The sequence below is a fragment of the Hesperophylax consimilis genome, chromosome 22 (assembly GCF_061612785.1).
Source record: "Hesperophylax consimilis isolate HC1 chromosome 22, BYU_Hcon_1.0, whole genome shotgun sequence".
In the NCBI taxonomy this organism is placed as follows: domain Eukaryota; kingdom Metazoa; phylum Arthropoda; class Insecta; order Trichoptera; family Limnephilidae; genus Hesperophylax; species Hesperophylax consimilis.
Window position 1 is genome coordinate 9,363,797 of NC_142857.1, and position 26,461 is coordinate 9,390,257.

The 26,461-nt window shown below is 34.7% G+C and overlaps 2 protein-coding genes across 7 annotated transcripts in view; one reads left to right on the plus strand and one right to left on the minus strand.

Moving 5' to 3' along the window:
* The first annotated feature begins 3,631 nt into the window (after positions 1–3,631).
* Positions 3,632–16,456, plus strand: LOC149412817 (uncharacterized). 2 transcript variants are annotated; one of them, XM_089645163.1, is made up of 5 exons: positions 3,632–3,977; positions 8,293–8,422; positions 13,574–13,780; positions 14,246–14,482; positions 15,281–16,456. In XM_089645163.1, exons 1-5 carry the CDS (start codon positions 3,962–3,964, stop codon positions 15,876–15,878), a joined length of 1,188 nt encoding a protein of 395 aa, XP_089501289.1. In that variant the 5' UTR covers positions 3,632–3,961; the 3' UTR covers positions 15,879–16,456. The 2 variants fall into 2 exon arrangements, with proteins under 2 accessions (XP_089501289.1, XP_089501290.1); XM_089645164.1 differs by lacking the exon at positions 3,632–3,977 and adding an exon at positions 4,965–5,083.
* Positions 16,457–21,430: 4,974 nt separating this feature from the next.
* Positions 21,431–26,461, minus strand: part of eIF3a (eukaryotic translation initiation factor 3 subunit a) — a 29,012-nt gene continuing 23,981 nt past the window's right edge. For 4 of the 5 annotated variants that reach the window (XM_089645169.1, XM_089645168.1, XM_089645166.1 and 1 more), the window contains exons 16-19: positions 24,617–24,926; positions 24,061–24,262; positions 23,033–23,411; positions 21,431–22,363 (exon numbers count right to left, since the gene is read on the minus strand). In XM_089645169.1, the coding sequence (XP_089501295.1) occupies positions 22,314–22,363; positions 23,033–23,411; positions 24,061–24,262; positions 24,617–24,926 (941 nt within the window). In that variant the 3' untranslated portion in view covers positions 21,431–22,313. The remainder of the gene's footprint in view (positions 22,364–23,032; positions 23,412–24,060; positions 24,263–24,616; positions 24,927–26,461) is intronic. The other variant, XM_089645167.1, reaches the window with a different exon arrangement.

Sequence of the window (26,461 nt, forward strand, 5' to 3'; positions counted from 1 at the left end):
TATGTCCAGGAATTAGTTTGAGAAATTATAAAATAGTCAAATGAAAAAATATTATTTGCGTATTGTGAAAAAAATATATTTTTTTTATTTTTTATATAAAAATCTGTAATATTTCATGTGTATAGTTTCTTCTTAGTCCTCCTCACTAGGTAGTCCTGTGCTGAGGCGGACTGGTAGATTTATTTGATTTTCTGTTATATAGTTTCTATGATGTTTTTAATACATTATCTAGTATGTCTGCATTAATTTCTTTCACCCATGTTTTGATTTTTTCCTTAAGCTTATTTATCTTTTCTATCTTTTTCAAACTTGGAGGAAGGATGTTGTAAAGTTTGGTTGCCAGATATATGTGGTTTCTTTGGCCAAAACTTGTCTTGAATTTTGGAACATCTCGTATATCCCTTATTGAGGCTCTTGTATCATGTATCCGAGTTTCATTAGATTTTCTGTTTTTAAAATGATGTATTAAAATATTCTTGGCATATATTTGTTTTAAATTTAGAATGTCAAAACACTTAAAAATATCTTTTGAGGGGGTTCTGATGGGTAATTTTAGTATGGTTTTTATAATGCTCTTCTGAGCAATATCTAAGTGGTTAATATTATTTGCTGTAGCAGATCCCCATACTAGAATTCCGTACTCAAGACGGGAATGAACTAAAGCATAAAATACTTTTTTGATGTCTTTCCTAGGTAGTATGTTTCTTAGGTTTTTGAAGAAATATACAAGTCTCGTAAGCTTTTTAGTGATTCCATTTATGTGTATGTCCCATCTAAGGTTTTCGTCTATTTCCACTCCTAGATACTTAATACTTTTTGCCTTTATTATAATAGGGCAAGAGCAATGTGACTTATTGTTTTGACACTCGTGCAATTTTAGAGTGTATTCTTTACCCGGTTGACCTCTTGAGTTTATTGAAAAGGCTAGATAATTAGTTTTAATTATATTGAGTGTAAGAGAGTTCATCCGAAGCCAATTTTGAAGTGCAGTTAGTCCATGTTCAGCCTCTTTATAAGTATCCATCCAGTCCTTTTCGTGGAATAACATAACAGTATCATCGGCAAAACTAATTATGTTTCCATTGATGGGAAGTTTGGTAATTTCATTTATGTAGATGAGAAATAAGATTGGTCCCAATACACTTCCTTGAGGGACGCCGTAGTTTATTGGAAGAGGATTGCTTTTTTGTTGGCCTATTTGTACTTGTTGTGTTCGTCCTGTCAAGTACGTCATCAGTAAATTTAGTGGAGTGCCAGATATGCCAATTTTTTAAAAATTTTTTAGAAGAATTTTATGATCTATTGTGTCAAAGGCTTTTTTTTAGGTCTATAAAAACAGCCAGATATTTTTTTCCATCGTCTAAATTTTTTATGGCTATTCTTGTAAAATGTTCAATGGCGTCCACGGTACTCATACTTTCCCGAAATCCATATTGTGTCGGGGAAATTTTTTTATTAATTTCCAGAAAGTGGACGATTTGGCTTTTCAAAATTTTTTCCAGGATTTTTGAGAAAGTGCTTAGGATACTTATAGGGCGATAATTATTTATGTCATTTTTGCTTCCATTTTTATAAATTGGTAAAACTGTAGCATTTTTTAGACAAGAAGGAAATATCCCCTTTGATATAGAGAGGTTTATAAGGTATGTCAGGGGGAGGATCAACTCCTCTTGGAGATGTTTTACAGTTTTGATTGAGATAGGATCATTTCCTGAAGAAGTGTTGTTATCTAGTGAAGCAATCACTTTTCTTAGTTCGTTGCTAGTTATTTGGTTTAGATTTAGTGTGCTATCTTGGATTGAGACTTTAGACCGTAAACTATAAAATATATTATTATGAAGGGGGTGACAGATTACGCTATAAGTTCAAACCGTTTTATATATCTCCATATTGCTCGCCATACAATCCCATACAGACCTGTCACACCTAAAAAGATGATGCGCTATAAGTGTGGGCGTGGCGACGACATGCACTGTGATCCGCTAGCCAGGCTATATTTGAAAATTACGCGACCCTCTCTTCTACCTACGGCAGGAGAAGGGGCCAGAAAAATTTACAGATTGCCATAACTACGCGGCTGTCATCTGTGACAGCCCCCATACAAAGAAATGATATTCCGCGGCAGTCCCCCAATTGAACTGACCCCCTCTCCTGAGGAAGATTATAACGTGTCAGCCCAAAATGAATTTAAAAATATCAACCCTATCACTATTACTTCACAAACTTGTCTTCCCATGACGGTAATCGAAATCGATGACGTTGTGTTATACACCCCCCCTTCCCACAATTTTTTTAAGTAAATACAAAGGAGCTAATTCCTTCGAGAAAATATCTTTGTTTTTAAATTACAAGTTTCGATATTGAAAAGTGTTCCTGGGCGTTCTTTTTGTATGGGCCGGAAAACGAAGTCACCGAATGATTATATTTATTTTATGTGATATGTCATTTAAATAACTATTGGCCTACCCCGGGTTTCAATACTGTGACCTCGATCCCAAGCCAAGGAACTTAACCGCTCAGTCACAAAGGTCAAATTGGGTCAAATCATCGTCAAATGAAGGTAGTGTAGGTACCGATCATGTACCGATCATAAATAAACCACTCTCGTACCGATCTTGAAAAGTGTTTTAAAACCGCATCAACAGGATCTGATTGCCGTAGTAATAATGTTACAAGTACTAAAAAAATAATGATTCCAATAAAATTTTCAAGTTTTATGGCCAGATTGCATAATTTTTTCATGAAAAATAACTCGCTCACATACACAATAATTGGGCAATTATGTGTAATGCTATCTCGATCAGTGTCGGATTATCCAAACGCCAGGGTAGGCCAAGAACGAATCATAATTTAGAAATTACAAGAAAACTTTATTTTAATAATTTATCTCAATTTACCCCAGCAAGTAAGTTTTCTATTTTTTTCCGTCATTGATCTACCATCAATGTTATTCAAATTATCATGTATATAAATATAATGTATCAAAATTATAATGACATTGTTAGCACCATCCATTTTTTAGGTTAAAAACAAAATAGTTTATTTTTTAAATTAAAATAATTCACTTTCATTTTGTAATATTACAAACGAAAGAAGGCAAAAGTGTTGGAAACATATAAATTTCAATTTTAATAAACAGTATATTATTAAAAACACTTTCAATAAAGGAAAATTTTCGTCTGTTGCGCTTTTTTGCAAGACAATTTTGACTACTTAGGGGCCTCCTCGGGGCTTAATCCGGTACTGAGATGCCTGAGATGCAACCGTGAGTCCATGGAAATAATGTGATAAATAATTCATAAGCATTCCATGTATCATCCGCTTCAATATTAAATACAGAAATCAAGTGCATTTAAATTTCGGAAATAAAATGTAAGGTCAAAGAATAATAATTATTTTTAGAAAGCATAAAGCGGTATCATTTTCTTTATAATCGAAGAATTATTTTTAAAACGTCTCTTTGTTCCACAAACTTCACAAATGTGCAATGATTAAGCTACGAAACAACCTCCCCCGTATTTAGTAAGTTGGCTCTTTTTTATTTATTTTTTAACAGTAGCAATACTGCTTTATACATGGCAACTATTTTTGGTGGCAAATGTCAAATTTGTGTTTTCGTTCTTGGTCTAAAAATAACGCATTCTATTTACGATAAGACGAACACTGATGAGAAAGAATTTTCGTATTCATTTTCACCATGAGTCAATGTTATTTACAACATAAAATAATGTAAATTAATAATAATGCGTATCATACAGTGTTGTGATATTGTGACCCTTTATCTAATATGATATAATTAGTACAATTAAATGCACTGCATGTAAATAAACCGGTTATACTTATATATGTCTATTTGTGATTAAAAACCGTACAATGTGCATTCTCGCAAAATCATTTGTCATTGTCTTCGGACGCTTTGTGATAAGTGCAGTTTATTCAACAATAAATCGTTTTGTTATCCATGAAAATGTCTGAAGGTAAGAAATCAATCTTTCGTACAATGTTATCAATTTCTTTAATTTTTCGAACAAAGTACTTAATACACATTTAAATTTTGAGTGGTCAAGATTTTAGATTCTAAAAATTGTATGTTCAATTCCTTTTGAAAATGAGTAAGTACTTTTATAATTTTCAGTCTGAGTAGGGTCACGTCAAGAGTCAGAATAACAGAAAAGTATTTGAGACAATATAGCATTACATTTTTTCTTAAATCTTCAGCGGGAAGGGTAGTTATTACTTAACGCCGGTCCTACTTGAATTCCTGTAAAAGCATTGCTGTCCGATAATTCTATATGAATATTGAATACCAATCTTTTTAGAATAGTTGGTCCCAACTTTAAATATGTATAATTATATACAATGTTATAAAAATCTCCCATTTTCTTATATTGAATGGGTAATAAATCCTTGCATTTATGGCACTGGAGATGCGGAAATCGTTCTTTTCTTGTAATGATTTTTGCAAAAGTGAAAACCAAATTGTTTGTAATGTAATAAAAAGTTTACATTTTTTACAAATAAAACACCACTAAATTTCCCAAACCTATGAAAGTTTAATAATAATAAAAGTTTCCGCAATGTAATTTTACTTAGTTAAATTGTCTTATTTAACATTTAATTCATGTAAGGACGATTTTGAAGTTCTGTGAAGGTTCTATTAAAGTTCTTTCATCATTTCAGTTTTGTGAAACAACTGGACAGTAATGATATAATAATAGAACTTGAATAGAACCATTCAGCCTAAGTTGGAACTCTAGCGCAGTAGTCACTTTCAAAAAAAAAGATAATTTTAGTTGTAAGTAGTAAAAAAGTATACCGGTTTAAAACCTGATTAAAAAATAAAAATAAATTCTTGCATGGCAAAGACTGTAAAAAAATGACCTCAGCTCCTTATTAATTATTGTTGAAGGTCAGTTAGGCCCAGTTGCCTTTCGCCACTTGCGGAAAATTTATTATTGTGTTGTTGATCGTTGTGTGAGGTGCTTGGTATATTACTGTTCAATAATAATTTTAAATTTTAATACATAATCTAAAAAATAATTGCAGGTAATAAATTAATTCAGTGGTTCGCTAGAGATGGTTGGTATGTTAATTTCTTAGTTGTAATTTATAACCTTTAACCTGACAATATTTGAAAACATACTACTACCATCATTATAAGCAGAAAATGTTGGCTGTGCAACTATGGAGGACTTAAGAAATGCATCTGGTTCCCACGCAGGCTTCGTGGGTTCAATTCTTCCGCTAGCTAATTCCTCCATCATTACACAAGCATCTTCACCCGCATTATTCAAGTTATTTGTAATACGGAAATGTCCATATTTCTTTAACCTTTTAAGGGAAAATTGACACATTTTGGTATGACAACACTAGTGCAAGGCGTTATTTGTTCGCAAATAAATTATTTTTACGGTATATTATATATATTTGACACGGTAGCCCAGAAAGAGTTAAAATAAAAGAATTAACCCTTCAGGTTTTTAAATATTTTCACCAACAAGTCCCAACGACATGGTGAATTTTCTTGGAATTTCGGAATGCTCCCGAGGTATCTAAAATGTGCTACATATCACTTATTTTTGAAGTTGTCGTTAAAATAAATACTATTTTAGAAACATGATAAAATTATCTTTGAAATATTTGGATTTGAAAAAAACATCGATCTTTCTAAACAATAAATTTTTAATATCAAACAAGAAAAGTTAACAAAAAAACTTACCAGGACATTTTGACTCGGAAGGTCCATAATTTTGAAAGAATTCGATATTTATAAAACATATTCCTTTTGTGTAGGTAATTAGTAATAAAACTGTCACTACACCTTTTATGCCGTTTATACAATAAAAATATTATATTATATTATTAATTGCCGGAAACCCGGGCGTTTATTGCAATAACAGATCAATATAACAAATATGAAAGTAACCCGCCTCACTAGAAGATTTCTGTTCTGAGGCGGGTACATATATTTGCTTACACATAAACATACATTTATAAAAATATATATATCAATATATACATGGAGCATTCCATATATAGTTACATACATATATAGTTACATAAAAACAGGAATTTCGTAGGAACTTTAAATTTACAAAATGGTAGCGTCTAAATCTCATAAAAATAACATATCAAAAAATAGTTTAAACAACAGTATTAGGTATTGATAAACTAGGCATGCGTAAAACATAAGCAGTTTTAATAAGAAGGAGTAAATCACTATAAATGTAAATAACACATGTTTGTAAATAAGGAATGAGAATTAGACTAAGAAGGGATTACTAGAAATTTGCTGATGCATGCCCTTTTTTATGTAGTAACCATGTGTTGAAATGTTTAAGTAAACTGTTTGGGTGTTTATGAGTGTTACAGTAAGTGGTTTCTTTTAGGAAGGTATTGAAGATGTAAGGTGCTAGGAAGGATTCGTGCTTTTTGGCAAAGGTTGAATTAATTTTTGGCATCATTTTTTGACTTTCTACTACATTTCAACTGATATTTGATATAAACTGTGAAGAAAAATTATTTATCTTTCCAATGATGAACATATCACGTATCTACGCATTATAGAAAAAAAGATAAAAATACTTTTATAATGTATTGACGCCCCGGTCAAATCTGTCCTTCAGAGGCTATAATAGAATATGATATTTGTGGCCAGTAATGTCCTTCCGAGGTCTGAAGGGTTAAGAACAATTAATTATGCAATATATTTTCCCGTGTCCTGAAAATGAACATTTTAAAGTAATAATTAATTATTAATTTAATTAATAATTCAGACAATTTTGGGAGATATTCTTTACAGACAAGAAACAACCATAGGATATATATCCCAGCCTGACACAGTAAAAGTAATGCGATCTCATTATGTATTATGGTGAAAAATATTTTTTAAACTGTGTTAGAAAGAGAGAATACCGCTCTTTCAATATGCATTAAAAATTTTACCATTAAACGCTCCTGAAAAATTTCAAATAATTCTATAAAACAACATTCAGCATTTGCAAAATATCTATCAAGGTTTGCAAATTTTTAAATAAATATGTTGATAAAATATATTAAAAATTGTGAAATAACACAAATTAATCAAATTAAATTAAATTGCACACGCGGGGATTTGAACCCGCCACCTCCAGTTTGCCGTTTTGCGAAAGCCTTACCCCTCGACCATGGAGGCCGTCAAATGTGAGAATATTTTCTGCAGAATCTATATTCTTACAGTTAACTTAAGAGTCAGAGGTTTTAGGGGTTAAAGTACAATGTTATTATATTTACTTATGCCAAATGATGAGTTGAAATTTTTTAGCAGTCTGTAATTTTTTTCCAGCTGATGATATAGACCAACGGTTCCCAATTTTTTTCAGCTGTGGTACCCTAAATGATAGACCTTCTTTTGGCGGAACCCCAATTCCTATAAATCTCTAAATAGTAAAATAATGTAGCTTTTCGCATCTGTCTGTTCGTTCTGATCCATTGAATTTTGATAGGATTTTTTACTATCATGTAGAGAATTTTTTCCGGAAGGTTTATATATATAATACACGCATATTACATATATAGAAAGTAGAGAAAAGTCGATGATTTGAAATCAAGTCTTAAAAAAATATTTCCGTGTGCTTACATTGCTAAACCTTAAGAGATACATCAAAATAATGTCCTACGGAATTATATATCTTCAATAGGCCTACAGAAAAGTCCACGACAGTATATTTTTATCTCCTATGGATGACTCCCATTATTGACGGGTACACGTCAGCTAGTCATAAATAAAGTTAATTAGCAATTGTGAAGATGCAAACCAAATTTATTTTATTTATATCTTATTATTAAACTAATTGTTTTTTAAAGACTTTAATTAATTTTAAAATATATTAAATGCGAAAAATGGAATTTTCACATTGTTTTATTAATAACAGTAATTGGGTTTGATGTCTGACAGTCTAGTTCTGAACTTTTTTTGGTTTAGGCGTAAGCTGAAAAGCCAGTTTTGCAACGGTAAGTCGAGACAAAGGGAAGAAGAGTCATAATAGCCTGGTTTTTGCAACACGCCCATGACCTAACTCTTGGAACACTTCCATGGAATCTAGGGTTCCGCGAAACACCTTTTAGGAACTGCTGATATAGACAATAAAAAGATTGCCACTATTGACAAAGGTTATCTTTTTCATTGGGATTTTTTTTGGTTTGGATATTATGTACTTATTACTGTTGTAAAGTGAGGATAATATTCAGGCAAAAAGAGATTATGCAAATTTATTATGTTATTCAAAATACTTTTTTTTTAATTGTTTTCAGTGTTGTCAGTGGAAGAGCATATCCGTCTACTGTTAGAGGGAGAGGCACATGACAAACCCTGCGATGATTGTGAATTGTCTCAAGTGGACAATGAGTTGCCACCATGGTTCGAAGAAGACAAATTCAAAAGGTACAAGTTAGACAAAATTTTTAACTCCTGTTCTAATTTGTTCGGTTTTGCGAAAAACAGCTATTACCCTTAGACTCAATTTGTTCGCTTTTCGGAACATATGGTCTCATAGAAATTGTGTCTCCCTTACTCTCAAAGTGAGAAATATGATATAAACGGTGTTAGAAAGAGAAAACACCACACTTTATATTCAAATCTTGAAGTTAACTATATAAGAAATGTAATATATAAGGAATGTAATTTTATGTGCATAAAGCCGCTATACACGGTGTCCGGAAACTCGTAGTACAAGCGGGAAACTGGAGAATCTACACCACATGGGGAACCCAAAAAAACATAAAGTTTTTTGATTTGAGCATTTTCAAAAAAAAAAAAAAAAAACCAAAAAAAAGTATTTTTCGGCTATTTTAGGGTTAAAGTTTTTTCTGGTGTTTAGGGTTGAATAACAGATGTTTTAACCCTGCAGAGCAGAAATATTTTATGATTACACCGGGTTAAATGAAGGGTGATTTCAAAATAATGCTTCAAATCCGAGTTTCTTCATTTGTTTTACTTTCAAATAGTTTTAATTAGTTGGGTACTTTGATCTTCAGTAATAATTTATAAGAATTTGATTAAAAAAAAAAAAAAAAAAAAAAAAAAATCAACTTCAAACTCGATTTACTCGATAACGAAAGCTCAAATAAAAAAAATATATACTACAAAATCGACTCCAAATGTGATGTAGATTCACCAGTTTCCCGCTTGTACTACGAGTTTCCGGACACCCTGTATATCACTCAAAGACTTTGTCGATTTTTTATCAATATTAAATTCGCTGAAAGAACACAACAAATGCGGACAACTAGAATTAGCTGTACATTGAACTTTGTGGCGGTACATACTAAAACTTATTTTGGTCAAAGAAATTATTTATATCAGGCACCACTTATGTTTAATATTCTTCCAAAGTCTACCAATTCCTTAGTTAAATTTAAAAAGTTAATTAAGGTTTTTGTATTGACAGACGATTGTCTTAATATTTTTTCATCCTTGTCCTTTCTTAAATAATAAGATTTTATATAAGTCCCATTTGCTAAAAACTGAATGTCACCCTATCTGTCTTTATTATCTACTTTGCTTTTTCTTTTGAATAATGATTAATGATTAATTATGGTTCAAATATTGTTACAATATACTGTCAAATTACCCATCTGGTAACACATCTAATACTCATTTTTTCTTTAATTTTGAAATATTTTGTGTTTGTATGTAGAATTACTTTACGTTTGTGATACTCTTAAGCAGGGTACTCACCAAGATTGTAGCACTGTGTAACGTGTAACGTAACTGATACTGTATCAATCTGCAAGTGGGTACGGCTCGTCCACGGTAACCGCGTATCCAGCTACGAGCTCCCGGATCCGCCTTTAGTGCTCGCAGTGTGATCGCAGTGAATCCGCCGTCGGCGGCTCGCTGCGATCACACTTCGCTCCACCCGCGAGCGGCTCGCAGTAGGCTCGTGCCTACGTACTCACTTGATACAGTATCAGTTACGTTACACGGCTAGATGAGTACCCTGCTTTAGGACGGGTTGTTTCGGAGAATTTGAACAATTCATCAAATTTCAACGTTCATTTCCGGGTTCTGTGAAAGTCCTATTCAAGTTCTGTTATTATATCATTATAGGCTAGTTGCTTGACAAAACTGAAATGAAAACAGAACTTGAAAAAATATTTCACAGAACTTGAAAATGAACTTTGAAATTTGATGAATTGTTCAAATTCTACGAAACAACCCGTCCTTATGTTTGCTTCACTCAAATGTAAATTGTTAACCTCGATACAGGCTTAGGACGGGTTGTTTCGGAGAACTTGAACAATTCTTCAAATTTCAAAGTTAATTTTCAAGTTCTGTGAAAGATATTTTTAAGTTCTGTTTTTATTTCAGTTCTGTCAAGCAACTAGCCTATAATGATATAATAACAGAATTTGAATAGGACTTTCACAGAACCCGTAAATGAACGTTGAAATTTGATGAATTGTTCAAATTCTCCGAAACAACCCGTCCTTAGTCCTAGTGAGGTTGATTTTTATGTGAAAAAAAAAAGTGTTTTATGTATAGTGAGATGCAATAAATAAATAAGAATTAAAATGTGCACCTCCATGAAACTGAAGGTTCCAAACTAAAAACGAGGTGACAGTGATGTTTATAATACATTTTTCTGTTAAAATGTGTGTTAATAAAATTTTATTATAAAAATCTAATAAAATTTTAGTTCAGAAAAAAACGTAAGAAAGCTTATTTCATCACCCTTTATAAGCAGTTTTTAGTGACAGAAATATTCCTTTCATTTGGATTTTATTGCAAAGCGGAAATACATTTGAATTCTACGACCTTCTGACAGAGTCTCTAAGAAATATAATGGTCAATATGCCCGAGGCTTGAGCGGTAAAATAATTAATTAACGTTATTTATTACCTGTCCATTTTCTGCTGTGAAACTCATCCTACAAGACCAATATAAAGTAACTAACTAACCATCACGGCGTTTCTCCGCTGAGGCAGGCTGAGAGGATAGACCGCCACGCAACTCTGTCCTTGTGCATACTCCTTGCTTAATTTACATTTACACAGCTGTCTCATGCAACTCTTCTCTTATTCCGACTCTGGACATGACCTGACTCAAGTATTTGATATTCTTGATCGTGCTATGTTTTCTTTGAACGTCCTGGCTTATTCTACTTCTATCTAGCTACCCTTTTTGAATTTATTCATTGCGCTCACATTGGGCTGGCATTCTTTCCTGAACTCCACATTTATAATATGATCGTACATAGTTTTTACCACACATACTCCTCAAGGATCCCGTTTATGCAGCATTGAGTCTAGTTTCATCCTTCCTCTGCCAGTTCCATGGTACATGGAACCACAAAAGGCGCAAAGAATGGCTTATCTTTTTTTTTTTTAAGTGCAGAAATTACTAATTCCCATTTATCGTCACTTTCAATGATGACTGTATCGTCAGCATAGGAGGTTATATTACCATGAAGTGTTTGAGAAAATATCCCGTTTACATATAAGATGAATAATATTGGACCCAGTACCGTACCTTGTGGGATTCCATAATTACATGTATCTTCATCTCTATATACATTGTTTATTTTTACATATTGAGGGTGATTATTTAGGTAGCTTTTTAGAAATGCATGATTACAATACAAAGCATAACAGTTTTAGACATTTTTGTCAAATTTATTAAAGCTATTGGCAAACCGCAGTTTGAAAATGTCAGAACATTAATCATAGACCCCTTTTTTTACTATGCAAACAGTAAACCCATTGCTTGATTGGGAAATAGAACTGGTTTTACTTAAGCATGCAATCGGCTTAGTGCGAATTGGGGTCTTTAAGTCAAACGACATTATCTACAAAAAACATAATAGTCTTGGGCTTAAAGTTAAACAGCGTTATCTACTCGTATAAAAAAATATACCGGTAATTCAAGGTCTTAAATCAAAAAACATTATCGACAAAAAAACATACTGGTAATTCGAGGACTTAAATTTAAAAACATTATCGACAAAAAAACATACTGGTAATTCGAGGACTTAAATTTAAAAACATTATCTACAAAAAACCTACATTTTGACAGCCTCTGTGGTAGAGGGGTTCTCGACTAGCAAGCTGGAGGTCGCGGGTTCAGATTCCGGCATGCGCAAGTAAATTTTATTTGATTAATTTACTGATTTAAAATGATATTTAGTATATTTGTGGCACGTTCCAGAATGAAAGATACTCCCAGTATCGCCCTGGTGTAATAAGACCACCATTCAGAATTGAGACGTTGCTTGAAATGGCTTTGGCCGTGCTTGGTGGCGAGATCTGAATAGCCAGGTACTTCCCCATCTTCCTCTTCCCCATCTCCTTCCCTTCCCCACTACCTTCAGCCTCACATCATACCCCAATTGGGGATTCCATAGTCTCACTGGCTCCGGAAGGATGGAAGCAGTTTGGACTCTTGTGTGGTTTCAAATAATTAAAAAAATTACCTACCAAAAATCAAGCGTAAAGATCATTTATGAAAAAACCGTCCCTTTTCATACAATTCTTAAATTTGGATTGGAGGCAAAAATACCCAACCAAACTGAATAATATTTTTTAATCAAAAGGTATAAACAAATATGTACGGATATTACTAGTACCGGATGTGTTTTACTTTATTTGTAGATGTATAAGTTATAAAATATAGCCCATTAACCTCTCAGGCTTCTGGCATATTGACCGTTACATTTCTGAAAGATGCTGTCAGAATTGTTATGTTTGTGCTCGCTAAACTCGAAAAGTAGTCGACCGATATCGCTGAAAATTTCAAATTTTGTCGCTTTAGTGCCAGGAGTGTTTAGATATGTTTAAATGATAGAAGAAGTCGGGGACGCTCGAGGGATACTCAACGCAATTTCTCTGCACTGTAATGAGATACATTGGTAATAGCGAAGCAGTGTGGGGGATTCACTAGTTAAGTGATAAATGAGGAGTACATATTACCCTCTAATAGTATTCTGGGCAATGAGGAGTACATATTACCCTCTAATAGTATTCTGGGCAATGAGGAGTACATATTACCCTCTCATAGTATTCTGGGCAATGAGGAGTACATATTACCCTCTAATAGTATTCTGGGCAATGAGGAGTACATATTACCCTCTCATAGTATTCTGGGCAATGAGGAGTACATATTACCCTACAGTAGTATTCTGGGCAATGAGGAGTACATATTACCCTCTAATAGTATTCTGGGCAATGAGGAGTACATATTACCCTACAGTAGTATTCTGGGCAATGAGGAGTACATATTACCCTCTAATAGTATTCTGGGCAATGAGGAGTACATATTACCCTCTAATAGTATTCTGGGCAATGAAGCGTACATATTACCCTCCAGTAGTTTTCTTGGCAATGAGGAGTACATATTTTGATAGTTAGAAACTCCCAACTTACTTACTAGTAATCTGGTATTTGTGAAAACTTATTAATAAAACGTAAAAATGTTGGAATGTTAATTATAAATATAGTAAAAACATTAATGGCCAAAATGCTCACATACATTTGTTCTCATGTCCGTAATCAGAACTACATATTATGTATATATTAATGGAATAAATTGTTCCAGGGGACAGAAATACATATTCAGAAATCTGGTGGGTCAGTTCGCAGTGACCCTGTGTGGACTCATTACTGTTCTAAGCATTCCCAGCAGTTTTAAGATACTCGTCAACACGCAGAAATCTTCCTCGGTTCAAGGGGCTTACAGGAGGTACGCTTCTACCATCAAACATGTTTACAGTTGGTACTCTGAAGATCTTAGACCGGGAACTGGGTAAGTTTTTCAATGCAAAATAAGAAATATTTTGTTTTCTTTGGGCAGCTTCTACAATAACTGTTTGATTGCATAAACTGTTGCCAGATATTGTTAAGTATGCTACATAGGTAAATGGTGTAGAAATTTAATAAAATGAACTTTAAAAAATTTCATTACATACTATGGCAACACCTATTTTTAGAACAAATTATGGTACATTCAAATGTGAGGTTAAAAAGTAAAGAAGAAAAAAAGTAAAGCAGGTAAAAAATTCTCGGTGCAATTATCTCGCTAAGTGTTAAAAAATAACATGTTTGAATGTTAAATTTCCTTAGAATATGATATACAATTATATCCTTTCAGGAAGTACCTACCTAGATATGAAAAATATTCACTAGCACCGTGGTGATTTTTTAAGCTTACAATCTTTTTCCTTTGAATCATCTTGGTGTTGCCATTTAAATAATCGCAGTGTCCTTTCAGGTCATGGAAATCACTTTTGGCAGTTCGCGTACGCCATTTACGAAGTAGTAAAATTTCCCAACTCCGTGGGACTGGACACATCTCCCAGAGGGACTTGGTGCTCACCCAGTTTGGCTTCATGGGCACAGGATTGCTGAAGCCACATTTACTCGGTATAGAAAGTGACAATGCTGAAGACGTAGAAGGATATATTCACTTCTGGAGGACCATTGGATATATGCTAGGCATTGAAGACAGGTACAAATAAAATGAATGAGTTTTATTGGTTAAGTTATTTCGCAGAAATTCAAATCTAACATTGTCATCAAATGGCCATTCAAAGCCATTTTATTTTTTGAATTTGAAAGGTCCCCGTTTAACACTGATTCTAGGTGCGTTTCAGCTCTGCGTCAAATTGTAATAAGCTGACGAGCTTAACAACACAACAGTTGTTCTCTTCTGCTGATCACAATTTGTTTAAAAGCTGAAACGGACTTAGAATCAGCATTTAACAAGAACCTTTCAACTGTCAACAAAAAAGTTGGGCTTAATAACCATTTGATGACTTTGTCACACATGAATTTAAATAAATACATAGAGGTGCAATTTTTTGCCATCTGCAAGTTGTAACCATAACCGTTACCAAAAATTATATCTCTCGCTATAATTTGACAGCTGTCGGTTTTTGTCATGAATAAAAGTTACATTTACAGTGGTATGGATATCATGTACGCGCTGGAGCCTGGTTACTGCGTCTGCAATGGTTACAGTTACATCTAACAGATAAGTAGGCGGCTTTAGAGTCCAGCAGTTTTCGTCAACTAAATGCATTTAAGGCTGAAGTTAGTTGCAGATCTTCGTGTTTAGCTAACTTTGTAGATTGTCCTGCTTTTTAATCTGTGTAAACTTGTATCAAAACACATTTGTTTATAGTTCAAAAGACATGGTTCATGAAAAACAAGAGTTGAACACATATCATTAGAGTTTCTATTAGTGGAGGACTTCTTTCTGATGTATCATCACTTTGCTATTCTGATCATTGTATTCATTACCCAGGTACAATTTATGCAGAGCGTCCCTCCAAGAAACCAGAGAAGTCACCCAATATGTAAACGACAAGGTCTTCAGAGAACTTCTCCGCAGCCCGCCGCAATACTTCTACCACATGATTGTGGAACTCCTCAACGGGATGTGGTACATCAATATAACCATCTTTACAAAGCCGTTCATCTATTTCACATACCGACTAATCGGAATTACTGGATTCGACTACAGACTGCCTGAATCCGAAAGACAAAGTCAACTTATGCAGAATTGTAATAATAACATCACAAATGAAGCATTGAACAGTGGCAATAATGATTTTGTAATAGATCCCGTTGTATTCTATTCATCTTTCAACTGGTTTGAGAAGATAATTCTCTTCAGGATGGTGGACACATTCCAACGGTCGTTGTTTACAACTCTAGGGAGATTGATTTATAGCTCTACTATGTACTTCACAATGTTTTTTATTAATTACATACCGATTTTTGGATTTTGGCGATTTGGAATTAGGAACAGTTATGTCAATATGTATGAGGAAGATATTTCTTTACCCGGAGTTTTGAGAACCAATGAAGAGGTTTTGGAATTGTTATACACAAAGAATTAAAGAAGAGAACTGTTTGTATTATATTCAGAGCTGAACTAAGAGAACTGGATAAAGTTCTATTGTAATTTGTAGTTAGCGTTATTTATATATAGTGAAACCATAGAATAAAGAACGTTAATAGACATAAGTGGGACACCATGAGCACTTATCATTTTTTGTTATGAAAACTTTTTCTAAAACTGGACACTTAAATTTTATGTCACTTAATATAATAACAAAATTGAACTAACGCCATCCGTTGACAAAATTGTAAACTATAGCACTCGAAGGCGCAAAGAGGCTCACTTGATTATCGATGTTTTTTAATGAAATACAATTTTATTTTCGAGAGATTCTTGTAGATGTCAGCATCGTGATAGTTCTACGAATGTTCAAGCGAGCGGGAAATAAATTTATGTCAAAAGATCAAGAAAAGTTTCCGTATCAACTGTTGATAGAGCCGCGTGTGAGTATGGACTTTTTGCTGTAACAACAGTTCATACAGCCGCGTGCAAAGAGTTAAAGACTAAAATTAATAACCCAATTTATCCCACATACAAGATTTTCCGAGTGATCAGAAAACCTTATAAGAGAGTTTCGCTGTAGTAATTGATAATTTTGGAGTATGTTGTGATTGTGAGACTGAAGTGGGGAAGGGTAGGCAAAGAGAAAAGGGATGTATATTCAGATCTAGTCACCAAATATAGCTAACGTCATTTCAAGCAATGTTCAAAATTACATCAACACAGACCAAAAGCTACGTAGGTACATATTTAGATATCAGAGGATCGAAATGACCCCATCAAAGTTAAGTATTTTTCTATTGAGATGTTATAAGAAAAAACTCTTAAAACTGTTGTTTATGACTACAGAACTTGTAACCAGTGAAGTGAGTTTCATTTTAACACACTTTGATCGGGTTATTTTTTCGCCGGCTGACCGCTGAAAACGGGCGAAAATAAAGGTCCCGCACGAATTTGTTTTAAATCGCTATATCTTCGAAAATATTGGAAATATTTCAATAAAATTTTCTACATACTAACTCAGCATACCCAAGCTATAAAATTTCTAGCCGAAAACAAGTATTATTTCTAATGCAACATAATAAATCGAAAACAAAGTAATTGTTGAGTCATTAGGGCTCAATTTTTTTAAGTATAAACTAGGTTTCAATTTTATAAAATTACAAATTATTACATTTTCACCTTGCCCAAATCATTATAAAAACAAAAACAATTGCCACTTCTCTAGTATCGTCAGAGTAACACATTATTACCCAATGAAATACCACGTGTGCAATTGCCCCTCGCACGGTACAGCGGACCAAAACCATCGGAACGTGCTAATAATATTGGTTATTTTTTCAAATGAAATTTAAAATAATCAATTACGGTAGAATGCTTCTCGTATTGCTCACGTAATATTGTTTATTGTTTTTCACCATACACTATTAGGTTTTAGTTTCTAACCACTTTTATCTAATCAGTTTCAGTTCACGTCTAAAAATTGTTCATCTAATATTTGGATACAGTGTGATACTTAGTGAAACATTCCCCCCTATGAAGAGGGACGTCGCAAAATTGACACATATAACTCGTCAGACCTTTCGTTTTGTGCGCAGAACACACGCGACATTGTCTCTGGGGATATTTCTTTTTACCGCCGGTGACAATTTTTATCGCTTAATGTTTTTTCGTGTCCATTGATAATCTCCCTGGAGGATCTTTTTTCAAGACTTTCCTTTGTAATTGTGATGTGGATGGTCTCGGTTCCTCAAAATTTGCATCAGTTTCAGAAATCTCGGTCATTATCCAATATTTGGTAACATTGAGTAAAAATTGTTTATAAGTCAGTCTTTTGGTTGCATTCAAGGCCTTGTAAACTTTGTAGGAATTAAACAGAGCACAATTCAATAAATACATCACAGCTCTCTTAGTCCATTTTTTGGTTCTTCTTATTATTGAGTAATACGAAAGATACTGATCTGCACGATCAACTCCTTTCATATATTTGTTATACTCTGTGGTTTCCAGTTTGTAGTTTCGTCTTCCAATCAATATTGCCGCTTTCAAGTATGATCGAAGAATGTATAGTTGAAATCATTCTGACGTCCCTCTTAGATTTCCAAATTTGCAATAACACATAATTTTTTCGACGGAAAATACTTTGGCCTGGATTGAGTTTTACGTTTTTAAGGCATTCGGGAAAACCTCGATTAATTCGCATTTTTCCGCACGTTCTTATTTTATGTTTCAACAACACTTCACTAGTTTTAACGCTATTATAGTAATTGTCCATATATACATGATGCCACAAATTTAGGTATGGATTAAGCAATGTTTCAACTGTATCTATTAGTCGCTTTCCTTGCCCACAGTATATTTCCAAATTGCAAATGTATCCCGTAGGGGCTTCACTAACCATTCGCACGAGAATACCATATCTAATTATTTTTGACGCATTATATACTTTAAATGCTAGCCTTCCCCGCCACGGTATGATGCTTTCATCTAGAGATAGCTCCCTTTGAGGCTTGTAAACAGAATTTAATTTTGGGATGAGATATGTCAAACGGATAAAACGGGTCGAATTTTTTCAAGGCGGTCACTGGAATCGGTAATGTTTTGGTTATTTGAAAAGTGCCAAGATCTCCAAATTTGATTGAAACGATCACGGCTCATTGTTTTTGAAAATATGGGTGTCTCGATACATTGGTCTGAAGACCAATAATCTTGTCTCGTAGTTTTTTGCACTTGACCCATAGGCAGAATCAATCCTAACATTTTTTTCATATCTGGAATATTTATGGGCTTCCACTTGATGGATTTCTTCGTTTGTTTGAATCTTGATTCATTTTGAGCATGGTAACGATTGCTTTCTTTTACCATCATTTCAAACAAATCATTTCCAATAAATAGTTCTACTACTTGCATAATACTTTTGGAATCAGCTGGTGTTACGCAAACACCAGGATGACCTAAAAATGATTCGATATTTGGCGGATTATCTATTCGAGACCACTCTTCTCCTTCTTCCTCCATATCACTTTCTTCAGAATCACTGAACTGTAATGGCATCACTGACATTCTTCTCCTACAAGGAATTTCTCCACTTCCACTAGATTCTTCACTTTCACTATCGAATTCAGGCAAATAATTACTAGAACAGGCAGATAAATTATCTGCAACGATTTCGTCATCACTTTCGTAATTTTCAGAATCCATTTTGAAAGGTTTGAAAAAGCTAATATAAATATTATCTCCTCAGAACACAACCGTACGACAATTTGCGTTTTAAAAACTGGCATGCACTTGTAAATATTTATTATGGTCCGCCTAACTGTGTTTGCCGATACCTGCTTTTGTTAGACGCGTCAGACACTCTGCGCTCGCTCGCACCTAGGAGTTGAGTGGGTGCGGAACAGAGATAGAGAGATTTGTTTCGGGTTTCATGGTCATAAAAACCCTCATTCCAAGAATTGAATTATTAGAATAACAGAATATGTTATCTAAATTACTTATTTCGTTGATCTTCAAACGCAATACCTATCAAGTGTCAGGTGTTCAATAATATAGGTCATTTTAGTTGAAATATCGATGTACACAAAAGACTCCAAGATAAATACTAAAAAAAGACTTGCATTACAATTTGATAATTATGTACGTATAGTTGGGACCTTTACAAAGAGATTGGTATATAATAATCACATAAAAACATCGGATAATTTCTTCTTTTCTGCCATTGAAATGAGGCGGGCGCAGAAGGTAGAACTACCCTTCCCGACGTTAAGCATCAATCGACCGAACGGGTAGAACTACTCTTCCCGATTAAAGTGTGTTAATAGCTGTATTATTTTTAATATTGATAACTTCTTTATAGACGTACAATATAATGAATGTCATTAACTTGATCTACACAACTGTCGCATATGTTGGCCTATCGTTGGCATGACGGATATGTCATGAAGTTTCACTAAAATATATTAACCCCTCAGGCCTCTGGCATATTCTGTCAGAAGGTCGGAGTATTTCCGCTTTGCTTAAGCTCACCTAACATTTTTTCTAACGAAAAAAAACCACATATTTTATTAGACAAATGCATTATAAACATTATTGTCACCTCATTTTTTCTTTGGATTAGTAGAGGTTTACATTTTAATTCTTCTGTGGTTAACTTTTAGATTTGAATATAAAGGGTGGTGTTTTCTCTTTCTAACACTGTTTCGATCATACACCATAACAGTAAGGGAGATTTTTATGAGATATGAGCTGTTCCAACAAGCGAACAAATTAGCTTGAGAGGTTAATTGTGTAGAATCGAAAAGGTTAATATAAAATCATTATCTTCTACTATGTATATCTTGTTTGACCTATTATGTATATTTTTTTAAATCATTGAACCTAGAATGTGATAATGCAATGTGATTTCCTATGTAAAATAAAATAATTGTGATATATATTTTTAATTCCTTTATTTATTTTCCAGCAACATATATGCAAGATAATAATTCACCAGTTATCGTTTAATAATGTACATATTATATAGCAAACATAATATTTATTGCCATATAAAAAGCTAACAAATGCATTATCATTGTAGAGACCTACAAAGACAAAAGAAAAAAATTGTAACAAAAGTTTTTCTCATGAAATTATTGATCATTTGTATTAATTAAGTTTATTAGAAAGTACAAAATTCATCAAGTATTTTCGTAAGAATACATAATTTTAAAGAGAAAGACTGCAAAATAATTCAAAATACTATTTTTTAATAAGTTTTGATCTCATTTGTTGTATCAATTTGATTAAATATGAATGAAGATTTTTAAACACAAAAAATGCCACATATTATAACATTTTAATAAAAGATTACACAGTAATTTCAAAAATCCTACTACAAAAGGAAGTTACTACACATGGCCGGTTTATTTATGTATCATCGTTTTCATCGCAATAGAAGTGCGTAATTTTAGTTTTTACCCTGTTAGAATAAAAATGCAAGATGTCTTCAACCAGCATTGAATAAATGTTAAAGTATTGATTTATTTGAAAACGTTCATCGCAGTAAGAAAGTGCCTACAAGATTTTAAATGGCATACCTGCAGTAAATTTTGAAGCGAGAGAGATTTTGTACTATTATGTTAATTACTACGGACTGTATTTCTATAGACATCCTAGCACCAAGATTAACGATGGAAATATCTATTAAAATAATAATATAAATATTTGAAACGGAACGGTCGAAAAGTAATACTAAAGATATATTAGTGTTCCAAATGGAATACCATATCCATTCTGGCTAGATCACCTTTCGATGTGATTTATCAGCACTCTGCAAATTATACAATTATTATTATTGTGCAAGTAACCTCTCTTGCGGAAATTATTGTTCCAAATGGAACGGTAGAAATAAAAGGTCAAAATGGATTGGCATCTATTTGATCATTGACCCTGGATTGCGAACAGGCTTGAAGGATTAAGACGTCTTTATGGTGCACCAACGCTCTTCTTATCAAGACACAAATAGCTACTCCATTTTGGTAAAAGCGTTCCTTACTGACCTAAATAAATACCTATTTAGGTAAAAATTGATTTGGAAAGAAAACAGCATACCATTTTGTTCTAACCAAAGATATTAGAAGAACGAGATATGCTATGTTGGCCGCCGGACCGTAGGCGGACAGAAATGTACGCACAGAAATCTGTTCTATGTATTAGTGCGGATACCTTAGCGTAAGCGAAGGTGTGCAGTAGTATTGGTGAACAAAACCGGCGACACTGGGCAAAACAATTCCACACAGTATGAACTTCTCATAGCACATCTCGTTCTTCTAATATCTTTGGTTCTAATCCTTCCATATTGACCTAAATAAATACCTAATTAGGTAAAAATTGATTTGGAATGAAAACAGCATGCCATTTTGTTCTAACCCTTCCATATTGACCTAAATAAATACCTTATTAGGTAAAAATTGATTTGGAAAGAAAACAGCATGCCATTTTGTTCTAAGCTTTCCATATTGATCTAAATAAATACCTATTCAGATACTAATTAATGAAACAAAATGACAACATTTTGGGATAAGCGTTCCATATTAACCTAAATACTAGGTTTTAACTTATTTGTAATCAAAATGGCATACCAAAAGGTGCAAATAACTTACTCCTAATAATAAATCTACAAATTTTATAAATAATAAACGTTTATTAAAAAAACTGAATACAATAATAATTTGTTTCTTTTAATTCATTCTTATATCTAACAGGGTAAAAACTTAACAGTATAATTTATTATTTATCTGCTGCGACAATAATTATTCTAGAGGTCCGAGGGCAACACGGCATGCTTGTCCTTAAACAAGTTGATCACGAGATAAAAGATAGAACATTACGAGCTGTAAGTTGCTATGGTTAGTAAATATATACTGCAAGAGTTTTGAATAGGTTCCTAAGTGAACTAACGGCGCCTAACGGGCTGCCAGTCATCGGGGTCTGCTTGTTCACGAGCTGGAAAGAAATACCTCCATTATAATTTGCAATTTTTACTAGGCATTTTTTAAACTGACTGGAGGAATTCTATTGATCCTGCTAAGGGCATCATCCTACTGGCAATAAATTAAGTCTGAAAAAGCCACTATCACTAGTAGTCCCAACAACATGTGCAACGAAGTTATTAAGTTTTTTAATCATCAACTCTCGACCCAAGAATTCTCAGGAATCTCTTGTACTGTTTCACCTAAAGGGCGGCTCCCTCTTGGGATGGTAAGGAATCGCCAAAAGTGTAGTAAGAAAACATGATACCGAGAGCGATTCGTACACGGGTTGCTGCTGCATACTTTGATTATTATAAAGCGGAGACGGTTTACTGTCGGTTTCTGTGAGCACACAGATCATATGCCCATTGTGCTATCTCCCATTTTACCTCACTTCTTCAACAGTAACCCGGTACCTTTGATTAAAGTTAACCAGGGTTGTCATCGGAATGTTGCGTACTTCCATTGCCTGCATTCTTACCACAACCGGTTTATGTTGATCCCTTACCAACCCGTGAGGGGGCCACTGGATTGATTCAGGTATGGAATTGAAAATCTATCAGAACGTTGGGAGTCAATGGTAAACAATTCAGGATAATATTGGTTATGTTCATGTATTAGAAAAAGCTTAAAGAGGGCTTACGTTTTTCTTCCTTTGGTGGCATTCTTCGGGGGGCATCTTTAGGTGAATCCTTTGGGCCGTCTTTGTCTCTGGGGCCATCACTGTCTCTGGGGGCGTCTCTTGGACCTCCCCTGGGTCCGTCCCTGTCTCCGCCTCTGGGTCCGTCCCTATCAGCGCCTCGAGGTCCGTCCCTATCACCGCCTCGAGGTCCGTCTCTGTCTCCACCTCTGGGTCCATCTCTGTCTCCACCTCTGGGTCCATCTCTGTCTCCGCCCCTGGGCCCATCCCTATCGCCTCGGCCTCCTCCCCTTGGGCCATCTCTGTCGCCGCCTCTGGGGCCGTCTCTATCACCGCCTCTCGGGCCATCTCTGGGTGCAGAGCGCCATACGCTGCCTCTTTCCTGGAAGGAAAAAAAAACTTATATTAAACAAAAATATATATATATTATTATTATAATATATATTATTATATTATTATTATTATATCTCATTATGAATTATGAATCTAAGTAAGAATCGTGGCTCCCTTATCAGGCACAAGAGCTCCTCTTTTCTGATAAGGTATACATGACCATATATGAACCTTAATATTATATTTTGCAAAATATGTATGTATTAATGTAACCCATATGATGTATATTAAAATAATAAAAAAATAAATAAAAAATAGTAGATCGAATGAGAAGTGGCACAAAATATAGCAGGTAATTTGGGCCATGGTAACTATATATGAGGTCTTCATGGAGAGGTTAAATATGCTTGAGAATGTTAAATAACAAATCCTGACAGTTGGAAGAGATATATAATCTTGGCAATGAGAATGCATGGCGAGCGTAACACTGATATATGTCAAGCCCACATATATAATGAAGTCTCTCATCTGAGACTAGCTTTACACTGGTGACACCATGTAAAATATTGACATCCAAAATGATCATAGGTTAGATTTGCTTGTTATGTTTCTTTGATGTTTCTTTTTATGTTTTATACTAAATGTACACAATAATAATAACAATCTAAAGTTGAAATGGTAAGGAGTTTTCGTTTTACATCTTTCCCACTTACAGGGGGGGCTTGACTTGCTGGGGCCTCCGATGCCTGGTTGTCGTCGGCGCGCCGCCAGCTACTGCCGCCACCGCCGCCTCCGGACCTCTCCTCACGCCCACCGCGGTCATCGCGGCGGGTGTCTCGGTTATCACGGTCGTCACGACGGAAGCGATCACGCTCTGGGAATCGGTCACGGTCATCGCGCCTGTAACCAGAAGTCAACAAAATATTAATAAATAAAAATAAGTCATAATTAATAATTTGCTATTTAGGTATGTAATATTGTATAAAAGTTGTCAGAATTTATGGAGAATTGTATGATTATTGCCTATCCTCAGATTCGAGTTGCCTGAAAATGCGGTAAATAAAAATAATCATTGAATAATCTAGCATTATCACGATTTGTCATTCCATATTGTTCACAGAAGTCCAAAAGCATTGCTTCAGATGTGCGTCTTTCAACTTTCGTAAAATGTAAAAATAATGTACATATTATTTCATAATCGAAATTTCTCCACAATCTACAAATCAAATAAAAAATAATTTGTCAAAAGATTACCTTTCAGGTCCATCTCTATCCCTCCTCCATGTGTCTCCCTTATCTCTGTCGCTTCTGTCTCTATCTCCTCCTCGGTCCATTCTGTCTCTATCGCCTCCACGGTCCATCCTGTCTCTGTCGCCTCCGCGGTCCATTCTCTCCCTCTCCGGTCCTCTGTCGTTTCGTTCTCTGTCGGGTCCACGGTCGTTCCTGTCTCTGTCCGGACCTCGGTCAATCCTGTCTGGTCTGTCACGGTCGGATCTCTCCCGGTCTGGTCTGTCTTCCTTGACTTCTTCCTTATCCTTGGCAGGTTCCTCGCGTCCACGGGCAGCTGAAAACAATCAAAATAATCTATTATATATCATGACAACCAAATAAAGAATATACAGTCTTAAGAATGTTTACAACACAACTACAATGGAAAAGACCAAGCTAGGTTTTCTTTGTGCGTAATAGGAAGAGAAATGAATGGATTTAACCTGTTGTTCACCAGCATCCTCGAGGATGTTACAAAAAAATCATATCTCTGAATATAAGTAGCCATTCTGGGGAAAGTAGATGTATCGAACGCATTGCGCAATGCTACCCAAAGGCCGCAAAGCAGCTTTCTGACCATGGAGGGATAAGAAAGCTAGTATTTACCCGGCCGGCGAGTACTGAACACAACGCGCGCACGGACACAGTATTTACGTGGTATCCCCTCCCCTGCTGGAGAGCACTGGGCACATCGCAAGCCGTGGACCCAGTATTTACGTCGCATCCCCTCTCCTTTGCCCAGGCGAAGCAACGCCAAACATAGAACGGCGACGGTTAGCCAATCACCGCAAAGCACGATAATGCTAGAAATATTTCTCTTTTCATACATAATTGCGCAAATTAATGTTAGATTTGCGTGAGTCTCGCCGCCATAATGCAAAATAAAAATATACAGGTTGAAAGGCTGGACTCGCGTCTATGTTGTAAAGTAATATTGAAATGTGTAAACATTAATATTAAGTAGTTATAAGGATTTCCTCACACCAATGTCGGTCTGAGGACCCACTGATTCATATTGTACAATTTATTATAAAAACATTAAAAATGCTAGGGAAAAACAGTTTTCATGAGATGAAGCGGCATAAAGAGTACTATTGAATAAATAATTTTAATATTGACTATTAAAGTCATATGAAAACACACGAAGCTGCACAAAGATGCACCTCGTTTACGCGGGGCGGTTCAGACGCGCGCACACCGATGTGTGCACGCCCCCGCTAGTCCTATATATACCGCGCGTAAAGCGATCTTAAGTCTCTCTCTTCCGACATCTACTCTGACCGCTTCACTCTGGACTGCTTCTCCCGCTGGAACCACTACAACCGCCTTTGACTTCTGACCTTGCGCTTCCTTGGACTACCTACTGCTCTCTCCTTGGATACACGACATCACAGCAACCGGAAAAGGCCCTGAACATAAAGCAGCTCACCGACTAGAAGATTCAGCACCCCTTATTTACAGTCAATGTAAAGGACTTGCGTCTGATACAGTACTTATTGTAGATTATACACTATTTTATAAAAAATATATGAACACATTACAGTGAAACCTATATCCTTTTTAAAGGGACTTATTGAAAAAAAAATGGATGAATGCGGAAAAACAATGGGGGAATATAGAAAAATGCTACATTCGCACAAATGTCACTTGGGTGAGCTGCAGTTATCCACAAATAAAGAAATATTTCATTGTTTTAAGCCCATTGTTGCATCAAAGTTCCTTAAAAAAAATAATTTAAATGTTCGTAGTCATCTATGCCTTTCTGTTTGCGTAATATTTTACATTCTCATTCTCAAAACATCTATTTAGGCTTCAGCGATTTGCCAACAT

Coding starts and splice junctions, on each gene's coding strand:
- LOC149412817 (XM_089645163.1), top strand. Junction 8,423..13,573: donor GAAGAAGACAAATTCAAAAG/GTACAAGTTAGA, acceptor AAATTGTTCCAG/GGGACAGAAATACATATTCA. Junction 14,483..15,280: donor ATGCTAGGCATTGAAGACAG/GTACAAATAAAA, acceptor TTCATTACCCAG/GTACAATTTATGCAGAGCGT.